This window comes from Acinonyx jubatus, chromosome A1 (genome assembly GCF_027475565.1).
Source record: "Acinonyx jubatus isolate Ajub_Pintada_27869175 chromosome A1, VMU_Ajub_asm_v1.0, whole genome shotgun sequence".
Classification (NCBI taxonomy): Eukaryota; Metazoa; Chordata; class Mammalia; order Carnivora; family Felidae; genus Acinonyx; species Acinonyx jubatus.
The window spans coordinates 50,957,425-50,978,816 of record NC_069380.1 but is presented as its reverse complement, the minus strand read 5'-3'; the positions used below and the strand labels follow the sequence as shown (position 1 = coordinate 50,978,816).

Genomic DNA, 21,392 nt, shown 5'->3' with positions numbered 1-21,392 from the left:
AAAGTCCTGTCACTTGTATATGGTTGGCCGTGGTACCTGTGATTCTTCCTGGCTTCATAAGAATGGGCAGGAGTTCTAGTAAACTGGATGTTTATAGCATCAGTGGATCCACCGACTTGGCTGTCTAGCCTGGGAAAGCAGACACAAATATTTGGCACTTAAATGAAGGCCACTAGAAGTTTTTTTGTTTTATTAAAATTCTATTCAATTACGTTTTCACATACAACAAACCTCTTTATGTTTGTCTGGCTTCTGTGCAGATACACAAATAGAATACATGTACTATTTTACACCTCCAGAGTGACCACTGTCTTACCTTAAAGAATAATCTACAGGCATGTGTCATATTATCTAATATTAGAATAAAAGACCTTTTTATCCAGGGCAAAAACCATCTGAAATTGGTTCCAGTAACCTTGTAATACCAGCAGTGCCACTGTAGAAAGCATCTCATGTACAATATGATAAACTTGTGAGTTTATCAATTTAATGAAAATTATCCAGCTTTTGGAAATTCGTTTCCATCTTGCTTTTAATGGAAAAAATATTTTGAAGATTACAGAACTCTGACTTAGATTTCTGCTAATTAAAAAGTGTCACAATGTTTAACAAGTGCAGGCATATTTTCTTTTTCCTCTGAAACAGAGGAAAATTTTAATGCAGGAATAGCAAAAATTTTAGCCACTTTTCATCCCTCCAGGTTAGTAAACTCCAATATAGAAGAGATGTGAAAAACAAGAGGGCAGTTTAGATCTTAATCAAGCCTTATCATTTTTAAACATACTTTCCTTCCATTTCCAGATAGCTCTTAAAGAAGAGGAAAACATTGTTCACATATTATCTCTGGCATACAATCATCTTCTACTTTTAAGACAGATGTTTCACAAACCATACAGCTACATTAAAATTATACTAAGTAATGAGAAAGTAGAATGAACATTAGAAAACTTTCTAATGTAATTATTAGAATATGTCATTCCAGGAATAATAAACCTAGCTAGGAATTGCTTAAAAATATTCAAATCATATAACATACAATAAAAAACCCATTTTTAACAGACAGCTTCAAGGAATGAAGATTGTCAGTGAGTTTGGAATGTGTTTGCACCATCCCCAGCAATATAAAATCAAATATCACCAGTTAGCAAAATCTTCAAAGAAGAAAGGGGAATAAACTGCATACAGTACTATAATGGACTGAATTGTTTCCCCCCCCCCCCAAATTCCCATTTTGAAACTCTAACCTTCATTGTGAGTTGGAGACAGAGACTATAAGAAGGTAAAAAAGGTTAAGTGAGGTCATAAGGGTGAAGCTTTAATATCACAGGACTTGTGTCCTTATAAGAAAAAGTGACACCAGAGATTTGTGTATGTTTGTTCATACGCAGAGAAAAGGCCATGCGAAGCCACAGTGTGAAAGTGGCCATCTGTAAGCCAAGGAGAAATGTCTCAGGAGAAGCCAAACCTGACAACATCTTGATCTTGGACTTCTAGCCTCCAGAACTGTGAGAAAATAAATTTTTGTTGTTTAAGCCACCTGGTCTGTGGTCGTGATCTTGGACTTCTAGCCTCCAGAATTGTGAGAAAATAAATTTTTGTTGTTTAAGCCACCTGGTCTGTGGTCTTTTGTTATGGAAGCCCAGACAGTAATAATAGAAGTAGCATCTCCTAGGTGTGTTTATCATAAGATGATGATAATGGCTTCACTAAGATTTAATTTTTATAATTGTGAATAAAAACTAAATGCTAGTAAGCAAATTTGAAATGTGGAACAATAAACTTTTTGACAGGTTTTGCTATACCAGTAGGTTTGGAAGATGACAGATTTTTTTTAAAAAAGACCTTTTATTTTGGAATAATTTTAAGTGTATGGGAAAATTACAAAGATAGGTGGAGAATCTGTCTACCCTTCACCCAGCTTCTCCTAATACTAATATCATACATAACCATGGTATATTTGTCAAAACTAAAGAATCAACGTGGTACAATACTATTTACTAATCTACACACTTCATTTGTATTTCATCAGTTTTTCCACTGATGTCCTTTCTCAGTTCCAGAATCAGAATCAGGATATATCTTCCACATAATAATCATGTCTCTTTAGTCTCCTAGGCTCTGTAATACTTGCCAAGTCTTTCTTTGTTCTTCCAGAGATGGTGATAGATGTTAAAAAGGAAATTCTATCTTGATGCCAATAAGTGGTAACAATATATTTTTTTAATTATTTAGAACCATAGAAATAGCTAAAAAATACTTTGGCAACCAGTGAAATAACCTGTGGTGCTTTTTACAATGCTACTGGGCCCCACATCCAGATATTCTGATTTAATTAGCTTGGATTACAGCTTGGGCACTGGGATTCTTTTAAGCCTTTTCCCTGAGTCTCACATGCAAGTTAAGGTTAAGAACCACCACCTAAGAGGCTGGGCAGCCCATCATCTTACCCAGAAGAGTACTGGTTCTCAAAATGTGGTCTCTCTATCAGCAGGTGGTTGTGACATACGCTAAAGTTTGGGAACCAGTACAATTGAGGAACCCTGCCCAAGTATTGCTCTCAGATGCCTTGAATAATCCTCATAAAGGAGAACTCATGACTCACAATGTTTGTTAATTAACAGTTTTATCATTAAAAGTTATTATTCATTGAAACAAATTGTTGAATTATAACTTCCAATTAATGGTCATAGTTTCGTGTCTTAATTAAATAACAACTCTACAAAATATAAATTCAAAGACTGTGTTGGATCTTACAGAATTTCAAATGGGATTACTCTTGAGAAAATGTTTCCTGTGGTGGAAATTCAGCTTGAAAATTCACCTATCTGGAACCTTCATACATTGCTAGTGAGAGTATAAAATGGTACAGCTGATTTGAAAATAGTTTGGCGGTTCCTTAGATGGTTAAACATAGAGTTACTATACAATCCAGTCATTCCACTCCTAAGTATACACCCAAAAAAATGAAAACATATCCCATACAAAAACATATATGCAGCATTGTTTACAATAGTTAAATACAATCCAAAATTCAAAGACAATTCAAATGTCCATCAATTGATGAATAAACAAAATGCTGTTTAGCTATACAATGGACAAATACTATTTGGCAATAAAAAGAAATAAAGTACTGATACATGCTATTAAATGGATGAATCTTGAAAGAAGCCAGTCATAAAGCACCACATATTATATGAGTCCATTTATATGAAATGTTCAGAATAGGCAATTCATCGAAACAGAAAGCAGGCTAGGGATGAGGGGTTGGGAGGAAAATGATGTGTGACTGTTCATGGGTACGGAGTTGATTTTTGAGGTGATACATATGTTCTAAAATTGATTGTGGTGATGGTTGTACACTCTATGAATATGCTAATTATAAAAATATATTTACTTGGACATCCAATTACTATACAAAGTGAATACATTCATAAAGTCAATCAAGTCTCAGTTTAGCAGATTGGCCCAGGACTCTTATTTAGATTTCCATTGTCTTACTAACTTAACATTAGCAACCTAAGATTCGAACACCATAAAACAACTTCAACTGATAAACATCGATACCACTGCAAATTTTATAAATCTCTTTTGCATAAAGAATAAAATCTTATTAAGAGCTTACTATTTTGTATCCTATGTGTTGGGGTTTACTTCTATAAAATGTCAAGGTCTTGAGCTCTTGTAAAAAACTATAAATTTTAAACATAGTTTTAAAAAGTAGTCTACTATAAAAAATAAAGAGAGGACGTGATGCCATAACAATCAGGTTCATCCCAGCCCTCTAATTACTAAACTTCTACACTTAGTCAAGTCTCTTACTCTCTGTGAATTTTCTTAATTTTCTTCCTATTAAATATTTACCCATTTACCCATTTTGAAAGTCCTTTTTTGTAGCCAGAATACATGGGCACAAAAATTGGGCCCAGAGATTTCTTTTTTCTATTCTGTTCCAGGGGAAAATTTTTATTACAGTTCTTGTGTCAGTGCCAGGGCGGTGCTTACATTTTCCATTTCATTTCTAGAAAGCAGACCATGAAACATTGTACATATTCAGGATTGTGATCGAACTGAAGGAGAATGAACACTACCTGGAACAGAAGTCAGGGATCAAGAAATGGTTTTGTAGTGGTGGTAGTTAAGGCTTCTTGATATAGTAACTGAATGTGATGATTCCTGTCTCACTGGGAGAGAGTGGGTACATTTGTGAATGTATGTCACAGTTGGATTATGTCAGGCAGGAGACACAGACAAAACTGCAGGAAGGGAAAGGAGAGTATGTGTATCTTATTGTCAACCATGGTGTTTTCCATCTATACACCATCTTCAGTGCAGATGGCCACATCCATAATGCCTTGCTTTAGAAGGCCAGACAGGCCATGAAAAAGCTTACCACGAGTAAGCTCAAGGTATGAGGAGGTAGAAACTGCAAAGCAGCAAAGATTCTTGGTTATCAAATAGATATAGGGTAAAGAATAAGAAAGCCAATACGCAGAAGGAAAAGCAAGACAAAAATAGGAAGCAGCCAATATTCAGGAAGTAGCTAAGTTATAGTAATACCAAAGAACTAGGGTTAATGTCCAAGGATTCCTTACGGAATGTCCTCTGGCCAAGAAGAAATAACCTTCCAGATCAGGCCTCTATGAGGTCCGCCCATGCTACCATTCCTGCTCTTAAATTTCCATAATATTCCATTTCTTCATTAATCCTTCGTAAGCAAGTCACGCTGAAATTGGAGCATGTGTCAAATCATATTAAAATGAGAAATTCCTTAACCATACATAAACATTTACTTGCAATTTTTTACCTTAATCGTTTCCAGATAATAGTTGAGTGAGACTGGCTAACTGTAAGCCCAGTCCTGCTTCCAAAATAATGGATGTTTTTCTAAGATAAACAGATTCTATTGAAAACTTACCCTCCCTAGTTTTATCAAAACCTTTTGTGTGATCACAAGAAAAGAAGGCAGAAGATGATTTAGGGAATTAATGGAAGAGAAAGAAACTAACATTAGATGCAAGAGTCTTTTGTAGACATTTTGGGGACCCAGATCTCTTTCTGCTTTTCCACTCTCCACACACAACATTGACAGTATCATTTCTTTGTATAAAAAAATTTTTAATAGAAAAGACAACTGTACCTTATGAAGGTAAAAAATAGGAACCCATTGTTTTTAGAGTCCCCCATAGGTCTAGGGAGACTGCAAAACACGGAAAACAATTTAATTCTTCCCTAAACAGTCTGTAACGACAATGAAGTACAGCTTCTATCCCAACTTTCCTTGTATAAGAAACAAAATACAACAGTTTTAATGCCATTATACTGTGCAGTGTAAAGAAATTCCAAAACTAGGTCTTGTTTTGTAGCTGTGATGAATTTGCGCATTCTTTTAGCACTAGGTATCCAAGGAAGACATCCCCAGAGTGCTTTCTGCACCACTGAAAAACTACCAAGCAACAATAAGTAAAAATAAATTTTCACAGCCAAGTGCAGAGCTTTGAATTTCCATGATGCCTTTTACACTAAGCAATTGAATACAAGGCCCTTAGTCAGAAATTCCAACAGAATTTGAATTTTGTTAACTTTTTTCCATATTATCTATTAAGTTCTCTGCATATTGATTTTTGTATTTCAATCGTATTTATATCTAAATACCATAATACAATTCAACTCCTCAGTAAATCTTCTAATGTTATATAATTTGTGTAGGCTCATATGAAATTGATAACAAAAAAAGTAAATTATAATAAGTCTTACCTTCCATTTTTATTTTCAGAGACATTAGAATTTACTTCAATTAAATTTTTCAGGTCTTGGTCGCTATAGGTGAAAAAACCCACATAATTATTATGTATACTATAAATATGTATAAATAAAGATATATATATCATATAGAACATTGGAAATCAGACATTGAGCTATTTGATCTATAACTCAAATATGAAAACATAGATTTTGTGTGAGAAAGAAAGAACTAATCTTTTGGAAGATTTGAGAAATCTGGTCTGTAAATAAACAATTATTTATAGTCTCATTCAGTTAACATTTAATGAATACTAACTTTGTGTCACAAAGTACTAACTATGTATTTTCACATGGATTATCTCATTCAGATCTCACAAAACCCTGCAGGACAGCATCTGGGGCTCAGGAAGGCTAAGTGAATTTTCCAAGGTCAATTAACTAATTTGTAAAAGAGTCAAGATTTGAGGCCAAGCCACCTGCCCATCCAATATCAATTCTTGGATATTTAATTAGAGACTTCATTCCATCTTTGTAGATCACAGAAACATGAAACCCAAAATTTGAATAAACAATACATAATGTGGAGGATAAATGGGACAATTAGATTCTTGAATCTTGAGCTGCAGCAATGATTTTCATATGCTTTCACGATCTACAATGTCCTCTGATATGTTTTTTTTTCAAATATTATTTATATATTGGCTATATCACTGGTGGTTCTTGATTATTTTTTCCCCCATGAGTTTGGAAAAGCCTTTGTCATGAACCCAATTGATTAGGACAATTGTTTAGAAGCCAGAACAATGAGGCCATCTCTTCTATTTCTGTGGACAAGTTAATCAACCTTCTTAATCTTCCTTTTGTAAACTAGACTAACCCTATCTAATTTCATTAAGTTGTGGTGAGAATGAATGAGTTAATGTAAGTAACATTCATGGCACAGCGACCTCCATTGTGGGTGAACTGAATAAGCATAAATAAATGACAGCTAACAGAAGTTCAGTGACACAGCAGGAGGCACTATTGATTTCAGTATTTTGATGGACTGCCTTTTCATTTGTATTTCTGCTCTAATTTCTCTCATCTTTGGAATTAACTCTAGTTTTTATAAATCTCCCTGCTCATGATTTTGAATAGTAGATTTAAACAAGGAATCAGAGTATGGACTCTCACTCACATGGAATCAGAGTATGGACCCTCACAAAATTAATATTGATAAGGATGAAAAATACTACAAAAATTTCTTGTAGTGTATTGAGGTTTAATACTCCTTTTATATAACATCCAAACCACCAATAATTGATAAATCTGCAAATTGGGTAGCATTCCATAGCTACATTTAAACTTCACATTTAAAATACTAGCTGCATAATTTTGAAAATGTAGAAATTAGTTAGATTATTTCTTAATGGGAGTTACAGTAGGGAGAATATGTTAAGTAACACAAGTAAAAAGCACAAGATTTCAGAAGTAGCTCAGAAGTATTGCAATCATCTGATTCTGCAGTCTGAATGATGTAAAATTCAGAACTGACTCTCTCAGTGAACTATGTAAGGAAACTTCCCAGATCACATCATTCAAATTTAGAAAGGGAGACAGAAGACTTTTGCTAAACCCCGATGGCCCTTCGCTAATTATTAGAGCTACCTTCTTGGCCTCAAGGGCCACTGTACTACTTTAATAATCTGGGCATTAAGTAATCCTCCTTTGATAATTTTAAAATAATACTTTACTAAATACTTGGGGATAATGAAATAAAATTAAGAGAAGTACCATGATGTCACATATCCAGTTTCACCAGGATATGTGAATCTTGGGGGAATTAGAATTTTGTCCCAGCAAATGATTCTCCTACAGCTAACCTAGGATGAACTGAGGGCCACTGATGGACACTGATGGTTTTCACTATAACTTGAGAGTAGAGTCTCACTGCCATGGCCTTACATGGCTTTGCACTTAGAAACTGCTCCAAAAGATTTCTGAGATTAAATTTAAATTCCCTTTTTCCACTTCTCTAGGGGAGACCTTTAACTACCTTACCTAGCTCTGAGAACATATATTAAATGGGTCCCCAAGGGGAAGACATTAGACCCCGAACTTTTAAGGCAGTCAGCTCCACCCACATCCAGACACTTAGTGTGCACCATGACCTTGTAGAAAAAGATCAGTAAAGGAAGTGATGGACATTTCGTCTCCATTGGTGTCAGTCACCCCTGAATTGCATATATTTCTTTTTTTATGCAGGTCTGAGATCTGGCTTTGTATCCTTGTTCTGGGACATTGTTAGGGATAGAATTGTGTTTCCCCCACCAAATTCACATGCTGAAGTCCTAATGCTAGTATGTCAGAATGTGACTTTACTTAAAGATAGGGTCTTCACAGAGGTAATCACATTCAAATGAGGTCATTGGGGTAGGCCCTAATCCAATATGACTGGTATCTTTACAAGAAGAGGAAATTTGGACTAAGGCACACACAGATGGAAGACAATGTGAAGATACAGGATGAAGGCAGCCTTCTACAAGCCAAGGAGAGAGACCTGGACTAGACTCTCCTCTCTCAATCATCAGAGGGAACCAACCCTGCAGACCCTGCAGACAAGTCACCTTATTCTTGGACTTCTAGCTTGTAGAACTGTGCGAAATACATCTCTATTTTAAGCCCCTCAGTCTGTGATACTTGTTATGGCACCCCTAGAAAACTAATAGAGATCTCCTGTGCCTTCACAACATGATTACACTCGGTTTCTCAGCCTGATCCTGCACATCCTCACTTCTGCTGGCACTTTCTGTTCCTGGCTTCTGCGGACGCTGGGTCTTTGCACATCCTCCATCCCCGCCCAAGGACCCAAGCCTTTGTGGACCCCAGCTACTAGGAGGGAGAGCAGGAATAGGCTTGGACCTGAGAAACAAGGAGAAGCCAGAATCTAACAAATCCAACAACTACAAGTAGGAAACTCAAAATTGGAACCTATGCAAAAGCCTTCAAAGAAGCGTATGCCCAAAGTGGTATAATTGTGAATCATCAAATAAACCACATTAGTGGTTTCAATAGAATTTTTATTGTTTTTATTAAACAGCATCACATATCAAATTTGACAGAGTGGATTATAATATTTTATTCTGAATAATCTATACTAATATGCAAAGCAAAATGAAAAGTTCCAGAGTATGAGAAGCACAAAATGTGTATTTGCTTTGGTTGCTCACTCTGATTGACGTCATCAGCTAGATTGGAAGATCCAATAAAAGAAGTTCAGATTGCCCATAAACTTCCCAAGTTGAAGGATACAAAAATAAATTCCCACTCTCTCAGTAAGAACACATCTATTGCGTCGTGTTTTTACACTGTGGTAGAAAATGAAAAGCTGTGCGCCAAAGTGTGACAAGTAGATTTTTATAGAAGCCCAGCTACATGCAGCAGGGTGGAGCAAAGGCTTGATTCCAAACCCTTTCCATGACAGTTGCAGTGGAAGAAAGACTTTATAACTGTATACATTTATGAGCAATTTGAATTAGCTCCAAGAAAATTTGCCAGTTCTCTGTGGATACAGTGAGGAAGGCTAAAAAGAAATTTTGTTAGCCTTTGCACCTAAAAATGCTTTTTTAAATGTAGCTTTCAAAATTGGGGGTGGGGTGGGGAATGAGTTACCTGTTATGTAAAGTCACAGCACAAATCTTGAATATAAGCATTTATCTTTGTTATAGTAATATCTATTTTCCACTGTCCCACTACAGAGCAGATGAAGAAAAAAATAGGTATTACTATGTCTGCCTTTATACAACTTTTCTCAAGATACGTTCTGCATGAGAGAAAGTTAACAGCTCACTCACCACTCTCATGAGGGCGTGGGAGGTATTTATTAAAAGCTGCAATATGTTTCTCTCTCTACAGTTTACTTAAATTGCTTTTGTAGAGTATCAAACACATTTGCAAAATTAAGAGCCTCCATATAAAAAATTTACTATGGCACTTCTTCTATGCCAAGAACTAAATCTTAGGCATTAAGCTTTAGTTCAAAAGGAATATTTGTCTTTCAAAAGGAAGTACAGAATACAGAGAGATAAGTGGTATAATTCTTCAGCTCTGTTGACATGGCAAAATGGGCCTGGTTTTATATATCTTTATAGGTCTTTTCAATGAGAAAGTCTTAAATATTTTATATAAAAGAAATTAACAGGTCCATAGGAAATTGGAAAATGTAGGTATTTTAAATGTAAGATGTACTCAAGAATTTTAGTGGCTTTAAGTCATCACCATGGTTGATTGAGGTTATGTCATGAGCAAGAGATAGTCAATGGCTTCAGCAAGCAGACCAGTCATAAGATATCAGATTCCTTCAATCTGGTTTCACTTGTGGGGGCTCAGAATGTTAGAGCTGAAAAGCAATAAGCTTTATCTAGATGGACGACCAAAGGTCCTTGATTAGTTTGAGATTTTAGACTTTAATTCACAGAGTTTTTGTTAAGCACCAAAAATGTGTCAGGCATTGTGCTCTACCTATATTGTAAGTAAAGAAGTGAACAAGACAGACCCAATCCTTACCCTCAAAGATCTTATAGTTGGGGAGAGGTGATTAAATAATAATTCCCTCTAGGAGACAAAAGCTTGGGACAGGAAGGTCAGAGAGCTTGAGAATATCTAAAAGAAGCATCTGATGCAGATGTGGTGGGTCCGGGGTAGGGGCCTCCCTGAGCTAAGTGAGAGACACCTAATTTGAGACCTAAAGAATAAGTAGAAGTTATCAATGCAATATGAATGAAAGATGGGTGGGGTTTGCCTGTGGAGGGAGCATCACGGTGGGTAGGGGTGGGGAAAGCCTGTGAAGGCAGGATCAGCTAGGCTTCGGAAACCAGATTAAGGAGTATGGCCATTGTCCAACGGCAATGGGAAGCCACAAGAGGATTTAATCAGAATGATGTGATCAGATCTGTGCTTCAGGAAGATCACTCTACAGTGTGGCTAATGGACTAAAGGACAGAAGGCGAGACTGGTAGCAGAGGGACCAATTAGGAGGCCGAATTGTATTCTGGTCCTGGTAGTATCGGAAAAGATAAGGTATCTTAGTTCCTGAGATAGAGGCATGCAGAGTGGCCTGCCAATTATGGGGAATGAAGCACTGGAAAGAGTCAAGGTCACCCCTTCCCCCAGCTTTCTTCCTTGAACAGAAATATGAGAAATCTGCAATAGGAAGATAGGAAGAAACTCTTCTCTTGTTGGAATACTAAAACTTGGAGGTATATGTCTTAGGAAGTAGGAAGCCCTTAAAATTATGGAAGTATAATAATACAAATAGTTCAGAATCTTTTTTCTACTTCAGATGAAGGATGTCTTTTCTGACTGTAAAGTCCTCCATGGCACTAGCTGCTTTTCAATCTTCATTTGGGAGCAGAAGTTTATAGCCTCAGATAATTGAATGTCTCCTTTTTATGTTGGTTCATGACAATGTGAGGCTGTCACTGCTAAAAGCCATGCAGTTTCTCCCTGAATAAATGAAAATTCTGTGCACATTTGCATTTGTTCATGTTGTTATGTTCCTAGAAGGAGCTCAGGGACACCTGCTTATATTCTGATCGATGACCAAAGTTTATTCCACCCCTAAGTGTGAATTACATATACAGCTGCTGGAAATGTCAGCAAAGTCACATAAAAAGGACTCTAATTCACTGCTGTTCTGCTATTAAATAATCAGTGGCCATGTCATATTGAATTGGATGTAAAATTGCCTGTGGCTGTTATCCCTCTGGGAGATGCTTTAAAATGCCCCTCTCTTTACCCATTAAAATCAAGTGGGCAGGGTAGATACATTATAGTTACAGGTGGCTGAACCAATTGAATGAAGTCACTTTTTTCAAGTAAGCAGCTTTCCTGTTTGTCTGTTCTGCTCTAATTCTTGATAACCTGGCTGATTATCATTAAATCTGGTGTCACTCCTAAAGAAGAGCCAGACGTTGCTTAGGTTAGATTTATGGATCAAGCCTCCATCTGAAAGCCACATGATGGCCAATATTTAAAAATTTTCTTTTTATAGGAATTTCATCCATATAAGGAAAATGCCTTCTTTCTATAGATGTTTTATTAGAAGTTGCTGAAATACAAACTACCTCTTTATAAAATTGGCATCTTCTAATAAACAAAAGATAAAACTCTTACCAGAAAGTTACCATGGCTGTCAACATAGCACATTTGCCAGAGGGAAGGAGGGAAGGAAGGAAAAGTGAGAAAAAGAGGAAAGTGTGTGTGTGTGTGTGTGTGTGACAGAGACAGAGACAGAGAGACAGAGAGAAGTACATTTTGTGGAATCAGATACTGAGGGAGGGGTTGGCTATAGGAGCCACTGTTAGTTATTCTGTACGTGGTTATTAAACCTAATCACTTCCAGCACAGTTGGGGACCTCCTAACAATCCTAATACTAATAAAAAGAAAATTCCATCCCAACCAAAACCACTATGAAGAAATGCTTCTACTTAACAGAGATATTTCCATACAATCATCAGGGGCAGGGCTGACACCAAAATCTGCTGTTATTTCAGCTGGTAGGAAACCTCTATGAGGTAAGTACTTTCTCTCTTCCCTGTCACTTAAGTGATAATTTGCTCGAATAAGCATATGTAATTGTACTTCTTTCGCTGCAGGAAGGGGGATTTAGAAGGGAAGGGACTGTGGTGAGTATAAAGGATGGAAAGAAGATGGGAGTCTGTTTTTCTTCTAGGCAGTGGCATCAGAAGGACTTGAGTTTAGACCCAGGATATGTTTTCTTTCTTCAGAAGGTCATTTAATGTCTTTGAGTTATACTCCCCTCTTCTATAAAGTAGGCTATATGAATATATTTCTCATGAATATGTTTCTCATTGTAAGGATTGAATGTATGTAAATTGCCAGTCACATGAAAGGGGCTCAGTAAGTGCTACTTCTCTCAGTGACAGTGGCTCTTCCAGTGCCTCCCTCCTCCAAAGACCCCATCACCCCAGTGATAAAACCATATAAGCAGAAATAGCAAAATCACATAGTAACATAGACAACAAACTAGGAGACGCAAGAGTTGAGCCATGAATGTACTACACTGCCTTCTTTCCCCCAGTGGGTTCAAAGCACGTTTCCGTATGTTAACTTGCTTTCCTCATCTTAGAATATTGACACTGTGGTTCCGAGCTTTATGTTTATAATGATAACATTTCAGGTCAGCAGGACAATTTGAATTTCTAATATTAGGCACTTGGGTGCATTATCTATTATTACCTTATTGTCTATTAATAAGCCCCTTTAGGTGAAAGATGTAGATATCACATAAAGATACTAAATTATACTATATTTGCAGAACTCAAAATGGAATTTCAAGGTTAAAAAATCTGCTGTAATATTCTGTGAGTCCCCACAAACTGTGGATCTGTAATTTGAGGACCCTGAATATCCTTTCTGATGCTCTATAGTCATCTATATAAGCCACCAGTTTGGTTCAGTTTCTTGGAAATACGTTTTCTTCTGATTTGATTGCATTCAGTTTTCATTTCAGTCCTAACATGCTGTAGACAACAAACAAAGTTGCACTCCTGTAAATAAATAAAAAGTACAGAACCAAGTCCCAAATAGTGTGATTCCAGAGGAGTGCAAGATGTTTCCTTGCTGACAGGAGACACATGACTTAGAACTGTGTCTTCATTTGAACACTAAAGAAAAATAAAAGGCTTCTTTTTAAAAAAAAATTTTTATGTTTATTTATTTTTAAGAGAGAGACAGAGAGACAGAGAGCAAGCAGGGGAGGGGCAGAGAGAGAGGGAGACACAGAATCTGAAGCAGGGTCCAGGTTCTGAGCTGTCAGCACAGAGCCTGACATGGCGCTCGAACTCACCATCTGTGAGATCATGGCCTGAGCTGAAGTCAGATGCTTAACCAACTGAGCCACCCAGGCACCCCAATAAAAGGCTTCTTTAAGAGAGAGAGAAAGAAACACAATTCCTAAGTAGAACCTTGAGAACACCTCAAGATAGGCAAAGTCATTTACCGCTCAGTGTTTTTGACACCTGAAGATTTCACTTTAATGAGACTGTCCAAGCCTTCACTGTTCGAAAGAGAAAAAAAATAAATAAATTCAGATTAGTGATAGGTTTTGGTTGTGCTGGGTCAATAAAGCCACATTATAAATCCACTGCACCCAGGGGCAACAGACAGATGAAAACATGAAATGACTATTTTATTTGATTACCTCTGACTGCTTCTGATCACTGCAGGACTCACTTTAATGAGGTTATCCAGATCCTGGTTTCTTTAAATAGAAAAATAAAAGGAGAGAAGGTTCATGGTAAAGTTCTTTTGGCAGGAGCATTAAGGTTATAAATCTGCTTGACATAATAATAAACCAAAATATTCTTCCTGCCCAAAGCACAAAAATTAATATAGTTCTATTACCTTCGGTTGTTGGTGAGAGTTTCAGGACTCACTCTGATGAGCTTATCAAGATCTCGATTTCTTTAAGTGAAAAAAAAAAAAAAATTAAAGCAGCTTGGGTTAGAGGTAATGCGGGTTCAAGTTGGTTGGAATTAGAAGAAAGGATTAGCCGTCTTATCATTTAGCATGAGACATACTGGTTTGGCATAGAACAGCCTTGAAATAAGTTTTCTAGCTAATTTGGGGGGACAGTCTATGCTGGATTTGAAGAGAAGTTGCTCTGACTTTACATACTTCATAGCCAGAGCACAGCTGGCTGGTGTTCACAGCAAACATCTGGGATTAACAACTTTCCACTCTGCAGTGTTTTAACGTTATGAAGATACAAGCTGATTTTAATGTCCTTGTCCTTGTTAGTTTTTAAATCATATTCACCAACTGAAGATATTTTTTAAAATAAGCTCCAAAATTGGGATTATACTTAGCATAAGACTTGGCAAGGAGCGTTCTAGCAATCCTTCAAAACCATGACATTTCTTTCCTTTACAATGACTAAAAAGCTGAAATGAACTCAGCTGTTCATGGTCAAATTAGTTACATGCTCTGAAGACGGTCCGCTTCCTATCTGAAGCCACACCAGTTTGTTTCCTCAGTCAAGAACAGTATTTCTTCCCACATAGTTTGCTGCCATTCACTGCCTTCGTGTCATACCTTGTTTTAAGGGCTGGCAGGTGGTGATTTTTCAGTTGTTCCTGTAAACCCCTTTTTAATATTTATTGAGAGAAATGTGTCAGCCTGTAATGGCAAGAAATCATAGGACTGGGGTGCCTGGATGACTCAGTCAGTTAAGCGTCCAACTTTTCATTTCAGCTCGGGTCATGATTTCACAGTCTGCGGGTTTGAACTCCATGTCAGGCTCAGCGCTGACAGTGGACACAGCCTGCTTGAGATTCTCTGTCTCCCTCTCTGTCTGCCCCTCCCCCACTCGTGAGCGTGTGTGTTCTCTCTCTCTCTCAAAAATAAATAAACATTAAAAAAAATAGAAATCACAGGACTGAGAATGCCTGCTTTCAGTACCATCTTGGACAGCAACTTGCCTGTCTACCCTTCCCTCCAAACAGTCCTTTCTCCTTATATAAAAATAAGAGACATTTTACTTATCAAAAGTATTAAAACAATGTTAAGAGCTGAAGGGGAGCCATTTAGAACCTCATCACTGAGAAGTTCTGAGAAAAAGTCTGCATTTCCCTCCCCCAAACCTAATATTTCCATTGAATGTGCTTCCCAGCCCCTGGCTTCCATCATTGTTCTCAGATTTCCATGGTAGACAGAAAGCTGCTAACTGAATTTTCACTGTTTTGAGTTATCTTCAGGAATAGTATTCGCAATTAAAGATAACCAATTGGTTTCTACAAATACTATTAAAGGAAGGATTATCCTATAAGAGCTATCCAAAATATAATTTCCTTGTATAAATTGATTGCAAGATTTAGTATAAAGCTCAACTGTGCCTAAAAGACAATGATCTCTGAAGTGAGATTATTTTACACCTTAAAATATTGTAACAATGTATGTTAACTGTACAGGAATTTAAAAAATTTTTAAATAAAATAAAGTGAGGTTAATTTCATATATTAGAATAAAAAATACAAAGAATAAGACTTTGTAGAGAAGATAATGCATTCAAAGGCCATAATATTTTTTAGTGTAACTACATACAACATTCATGTGCTAACATGATTAAACTGCACACACAACCATGGGAACTTCCATTTTCACTCTTCTGATGAGCACAGAAAATGTCATTTATGCAACAACCTGGAAAAGTGATATTCAAATTACTGTTTCATAAAGCTCATTAAGAAATACATTTTAGGAGCGCCTGGGTGACTCAATCAGTTAAGCATCCAACTCTTGATTTTGGCTCAGGTCATGATCTCAAGGTTCGTGAGATTGAGCCCCTGCTATTAGCACAGAGCCTGCTTAAGAGTCTCTCTCTCCTACTCTCTCTGTCCCTTACCCGCTCACACTTGCAGGCATTTGTGCTCTCTCTCTCAAAATAAATAAATAAACTTAAAAAAAAGAAATAAGGTTTACATCACAACTCAATACTCTCTTCAGATAGAGATATGCACACTCACACACACACACACACGAGCAAACACAAATTTCATTAAATAATACCCTTACTACATAATAACTCTCATGTTTTCCACTCTATTTAATTAATTTTATTTAATTGAGGGAAAGTGCTGATTGCTACTTGCTGTATTAATTACAAGACCCGTTGGTGGGTTTTGACCCATAGTTTGAGAAATCCTGGCTTAGAAAATATATAATTGTATGCTATGTTCTACCACTACTGAAAAGACAACAGTGTTTTAACAAAACGAGGATCTCAGTATCAGTTCTGAATTGCCTTGATTGATAGCGTCACGCAATTTATCTCAATGACTTGAAAATAACAAATTTATAGACCCCTTTTTCAGGCCTTGGGTCCCTGAAAATGCAGAATTCTTATATCTAAACTTTATCCAGGAAAAATGTAACATTCTTTCTGTAACAAGTTACTGCTTTCATTTGTTTTGCTTTAAGGATATAGTACAGGGATATGTTAGAATATTTATCTATCACTGACTCCATGTAGTTTAAGAGCTGAAAAGTGTTTTGCAGCCATTTGCACATTTGTGCCATTGTCACCTATGAAATAATATTTCAAGTGATCCTGTAGAGCAGTAAAGGACACCCTCTGGCTGTCCCATGGCAAGAGCAACAATCCTAGCTTTATAAACCTCCACTATTTCTGGAGGTGTTTAATTAACTTTCATTTCTTTCAAGATCAAAGTTGGTGTGCTGGAAGCCCCCAGGAGTTGGGCTGGGAGTCAGAAGAACTCACGGAGACTATGAGATTTTTGCTCCTTGCCTCAGTATTCTCATCTGTAAAATGAGGAGACTGGAACATCTCTAAGACTCTGCCCATCTCCAACGTCTTCTACTCCTAGGAAACTATGGATATGGGCTTGACTGCCTGTCATGTTTATTAAATTAGCTATTCAGTGCTTCTTTTCCCTTTTAAATGCAATGTACTGACAATGCATTCTATATTCAGCAAGCAGTACATGAGTGTTCCAAAATGTAATATATTAAATTGACAACCTATTCTTCTCTTGGAGTAACATCTCTCTGCCCTCCAGTACATAATTAGCTTTAATCTATGATAATTGCCTGCTGTTAATAAGACTGAGTATGTCTACTGAATTCTCTTTTTGGCATCCATGACCTATAATTATACCTAATGTGCAACTAATGATACCTAGTTGTAAGCTTCAAACCCAATAGGTTCCTCATAATTATTCATTCCCTAACAGATCACAAAACTATCAGTCTTCCACTAGTTTTCTCCGTGACCCTGGTCAGATCACTTAACCTTTGTCTGTTTCCTCTTCTGGAAACTGAATAGGTTTGACTGAAACAGGGGTTTTCAAAATTGTTCAGACTAACAGGGCTGGGAGTTCTCTGGGATTCCTTCCTTGATCTCTAAAATTTTGCAGTTTTTATATGTACCAACTAAACTCAAAAAGGGAAATCAATATATGTATATAGTGTGCAACAGTTTAAAAATCTTCATATACCCAGAGACAAAAAGCGAGTTTTATTATCTTACAGACACTGCCTAAAGAAATACCAAATTTTATGTCCACAACTTTGCTGGGAGCATCAAACCATCTAAGAAACAATAAACCTCATAAAATTTCCACCGACTACCAGAAAATGCTCTATGAAATGAAGTAAAGGTAATGCTGCTACTACATCTAATAAAGTGTTCTAGGTGTTTTTAGGAATTAACTATTATTAACAAATTGTCATCAGTTCAAGAGACAAAGGTGTTAACATCAATATCATAAAGGAAAAAACAACAAATTAGCACATAGACCAGCTATGTTCTCACAATCGGTCTCTTCAACTGCTTCACTTGAGGAGGAAAGAAGTAAAGACATATTATTATTATTAACATATTATTAGCATATTATTTTCTTCAGCTACCTCTCTTTCTTGCTAGGAACAAATAGATATTTATTTCCAGGAATATATCAAAATCATGATGGTTTTTCAAGACCTATATTCAGTTTGCCCACAGAATGACTACAAATTATTTACATTTGTATTGTGTTTTAAGAGGAAAAACAAAACACAACAAAACAAAACAAAACAAATTAACATCTTTCTCTTACCCGGCCATGTTTTTGACAGCTTTGGGGCCTACATTAATAAGTTCATCAAGACATGCTTTACTGCTAAAACAAAATAAAATAAAAGGTCAAATTCAGCTGGAAACCAGCAAATTTTATGACTGACATTTTTTCTTTTGACACATGTAAATCATACAATGGGATCCTAGATAAAAGTAACAAGTTTACTGAGTTTCTACTTCCCAAAGTTTTTAAAATCCTCAAAACAACCCACTGAGGTAGATATCACCATCTTCCCTTTACAAATAAAGAAACTGAGCTTCCTGGAAGGTAGGGCACTCTTTGGGGGCAGGTAGGAAGAAGTGATTAAGAATGAACCAGGTTTGAAACCATAGCAACTGGACCCCAAACCTCACGCTCCTTCCCACTATCATCTTTTCTCTCTGTCCACAGTAACTGCTTACATCTCCACCATGCTCTTCACCAATATCATCGCAGTAATCCTGAGAGGGAGCTTGGACTTATTCTGGTATGCATTTCTTGACTTTTGACCCCATATACGATGAGTCTTAACTCCCCAAGAAGACAGAAATATATTCAATGTCATCCAAAAATATTCTAGTATAAGAATATTATAAGTATAAGAATAGTATAGGAATGTTATGCCACCAACTTTCTCGAGTCATTTAAAGATCAATCTTTGGGTTTGTGAAAGAGTAGAAAGCCAATATTCTTTGTTTTATCTGGCTTTATGAATTTACAATTAATTTACTATGAATTTACAGTAATGATCTAGTTATGCTATTATTGTGTCAAAACGAATTTCTCAAATGGTAATTATAAAGAATTTGCTTCAATACTATAATAAAGTAAATTGAGACAATGAAAAAAGAAGAGCCTATCCAACACCACTACATATCAATAAATCAATTTGTTCTCATTTTTTTTCATGTCCTCTTTCAGAATGCCTTTAGCCAAATGATTAATCTTATTTTTTGGCAGAAATTGGAGACTTGCTCAAAAGTCTCAATAATCTTGGTAAAACCTACCTTGTGTATGCTGAGGGAATGAGTTTGGATCCTAAAAAAATGTTGCAAGTTGCAATAGGTGGTAAAATCAACTAAAATCAATAATAACGTGGACATTTTTTTCAACTTGAATATTAAATTAAATAATTGTTGCCAATTGAAAACTTCATCATTACTTGAATTCTTTTTTTTTTTTTTAATGTTTATTTATTTTGGGGACAGAGAGAGACAGAGCATGAACGGGGGAGGGGCAGAGAGAGAGGAGACACAGAATCGGAAACAGGCTCCAGGCTCTGAGCCATCAGCCCAGAGCCTGACGCGAGGCTCGAACTCACGGACCGCGAGATCGTGACCTGAGCTGAAGTCGGACGCTTAACCAACTGAGCCACCCAGGCACCCCATTACTTGAATTCTTTTTAGCCCTATGTAAAAGCAGGTGGCTATGAATTCATTTCTTACACAATTATGTACATATGAGAATTTAATTTAGTTTTATTCTTGTTTCTTTCAAGACAACCCCAAATTTAAATTACTCTTGAGCTTTTGACTTTCCACATTATATTTTGTAGCAGAATTAGCATTTAGGATGTTTTGGGAGGTTGTAACAAACAAAAGAAAAATATAAACATATAAGATTTATCATTTCCATGTGTTCCCCATTTCCATCCCCTCCAAAAACAACAAAAACAAAAGCAAGCAAGCAAAACAACATAACCTAGGACTTTTAAAAAACAGTTACTTCCTGATTTAAGGTATGCAGGTAATATATATAACATGAATCTGTAACATTGAAGCTACTCTAAGATATTAATTAAATCACTTCAGAATTGCACTTCATGTAGTGCTAAATCAGAACAAGCAAGAACTTCAGATTACATAAATTGCTTTTATTCTAAACACTCAAATGAATAATCATAGCTCTAAAGACACATTATTATAACAATGGGCTTTCATACCAACATTAACACCAAAAGCCTAAACAAGAAGGTTAATGTGGTATACCTTATTATTGTACAATATGCTATATACCCTGAAGAGAAAAAAAGGCCAGAAATGTTTGTATCATTTAATTAATCTTTCCAATTAACTCATAAACTAATTTAATCACACACAGGCCCTTTCATGTAAATGATTGCAACGTATTATGTGGAACTATTATACTGAAATAGAATTATGTTGAAATCCCAAGCACAATCGCATACTGATAAGAGACATTATAAGAAATTCTCTATCCTCCATTAAAGCTCACGGCCTGGGAGCCCTGAGCAAGGACCTGAACACCAGGTTTCTAACACAGCTGTTGATTTTTGGTCCCATCACTGGCTGTCTCCATGGTGGGACAATGAGTTTTATTACATTTTTTTAAGTTAAACAGAAAAACACAGAGGTATAGAAGAGTTCCATGAACCTCACCTTTGGTTAGTTCTGTTTGTTTCAGGAGCCACTTTGATGAGACTGTCAAGACTGTGGCCCCTTTAAAACATGGAAGAAGTGATCAGATCAGTGGTTGATTTATATCATGTGGTTGCAAATATTTGTTAAAACTGAGAACCATTTTATATTGCAAAAATATTTTATTGTAAAATATTTATAAATATAGAGTTCATCTCAAAGGATTGGAATTTTCAGTCCTATGAATATATATATTTGGACATAACTACAGCTGCATAGAAGTAATAAAAAATAATCAATGGTTTTAGAAAATTCATGATATGCCAGGCACTGTTCAAGTGATTCACAGGATTTATATAATTTAATCAATCATCCAATATAGGAAGTATTATCCCATGTTCACAAAGGGAAAAACTGAGACACAGACACAGAAAGATTAAGTGAAAGTGAAGTAATCTAACTCAAGAGTTAGATTCCATGATACCAACTTTCCATGATACCATGATTCCATGATACCAACCATTGTACTGGAACTTAGTAATTGAATTAGCATTGGAGTGACGAGACAGCACCTGGTCCAATTTCCTTACTGTGAGGACAAGAAAACTGAAGCCCAAATAGAAGTGACCAACTACATTTCACACGGTTAGTGAG

The 21,392-nt window shown here is 36.3% G+C and overlaps 1 protein-coding gene across 16 annotated transcripts in view; it reads right to left on the bottom strand.

Annotated features, from left to right (window-relative positions):
* Nucleotides 1-21,392, bottom strand: part of SCEL (sciellin) — a 310,273-nt gene that overhangs the window by 13,680 nt on the left and 275,201 nt on the right. For 11 of the 16 annotated variants that reach the window (XM_053216814.1, XM_053216816.1, XM_053216808.1 and 8 more), the window contains 7 exons: nucleotides 20,760-20,819; nucleotides 18,361-18,423; nucleotides 14,150-14,209; nucleotides 13,947-14,006; nucleotides 13,746-13,802; nucleotides 5,755-5,817; nucleotides 37-129 (listed from right to left, as the gene is read on the bottom strand). In XM_053216814.1, the coding sequence (XP_053072789.1) occupies nucleotides 37-129; nucleotides 5,755-5,817; nucleotides 13,746-13,802; nucleotides 13,947-14,006; nucleotides 14,150-14,209; nucleotides 18,361-18,423; nucleotides 20,760-20,819 (456 nt within the window). The remainder of the gene's footprint in view (nucleotides 1-36; nucleotides 130-5,754; nucleotides 5,818-13,745; nucleotides 13,803-13,946; nucleotides 14,007-14,149; nucleotides 14,210-18,360; nucleotides 18,424-20,759; nucleotides 20,820-21,392) is intronic. The other 5 variants (XM_053216865.1, XM_053216823.1, XM_053216869.1 and 2 more) reach the window with 3 other exon arrangements.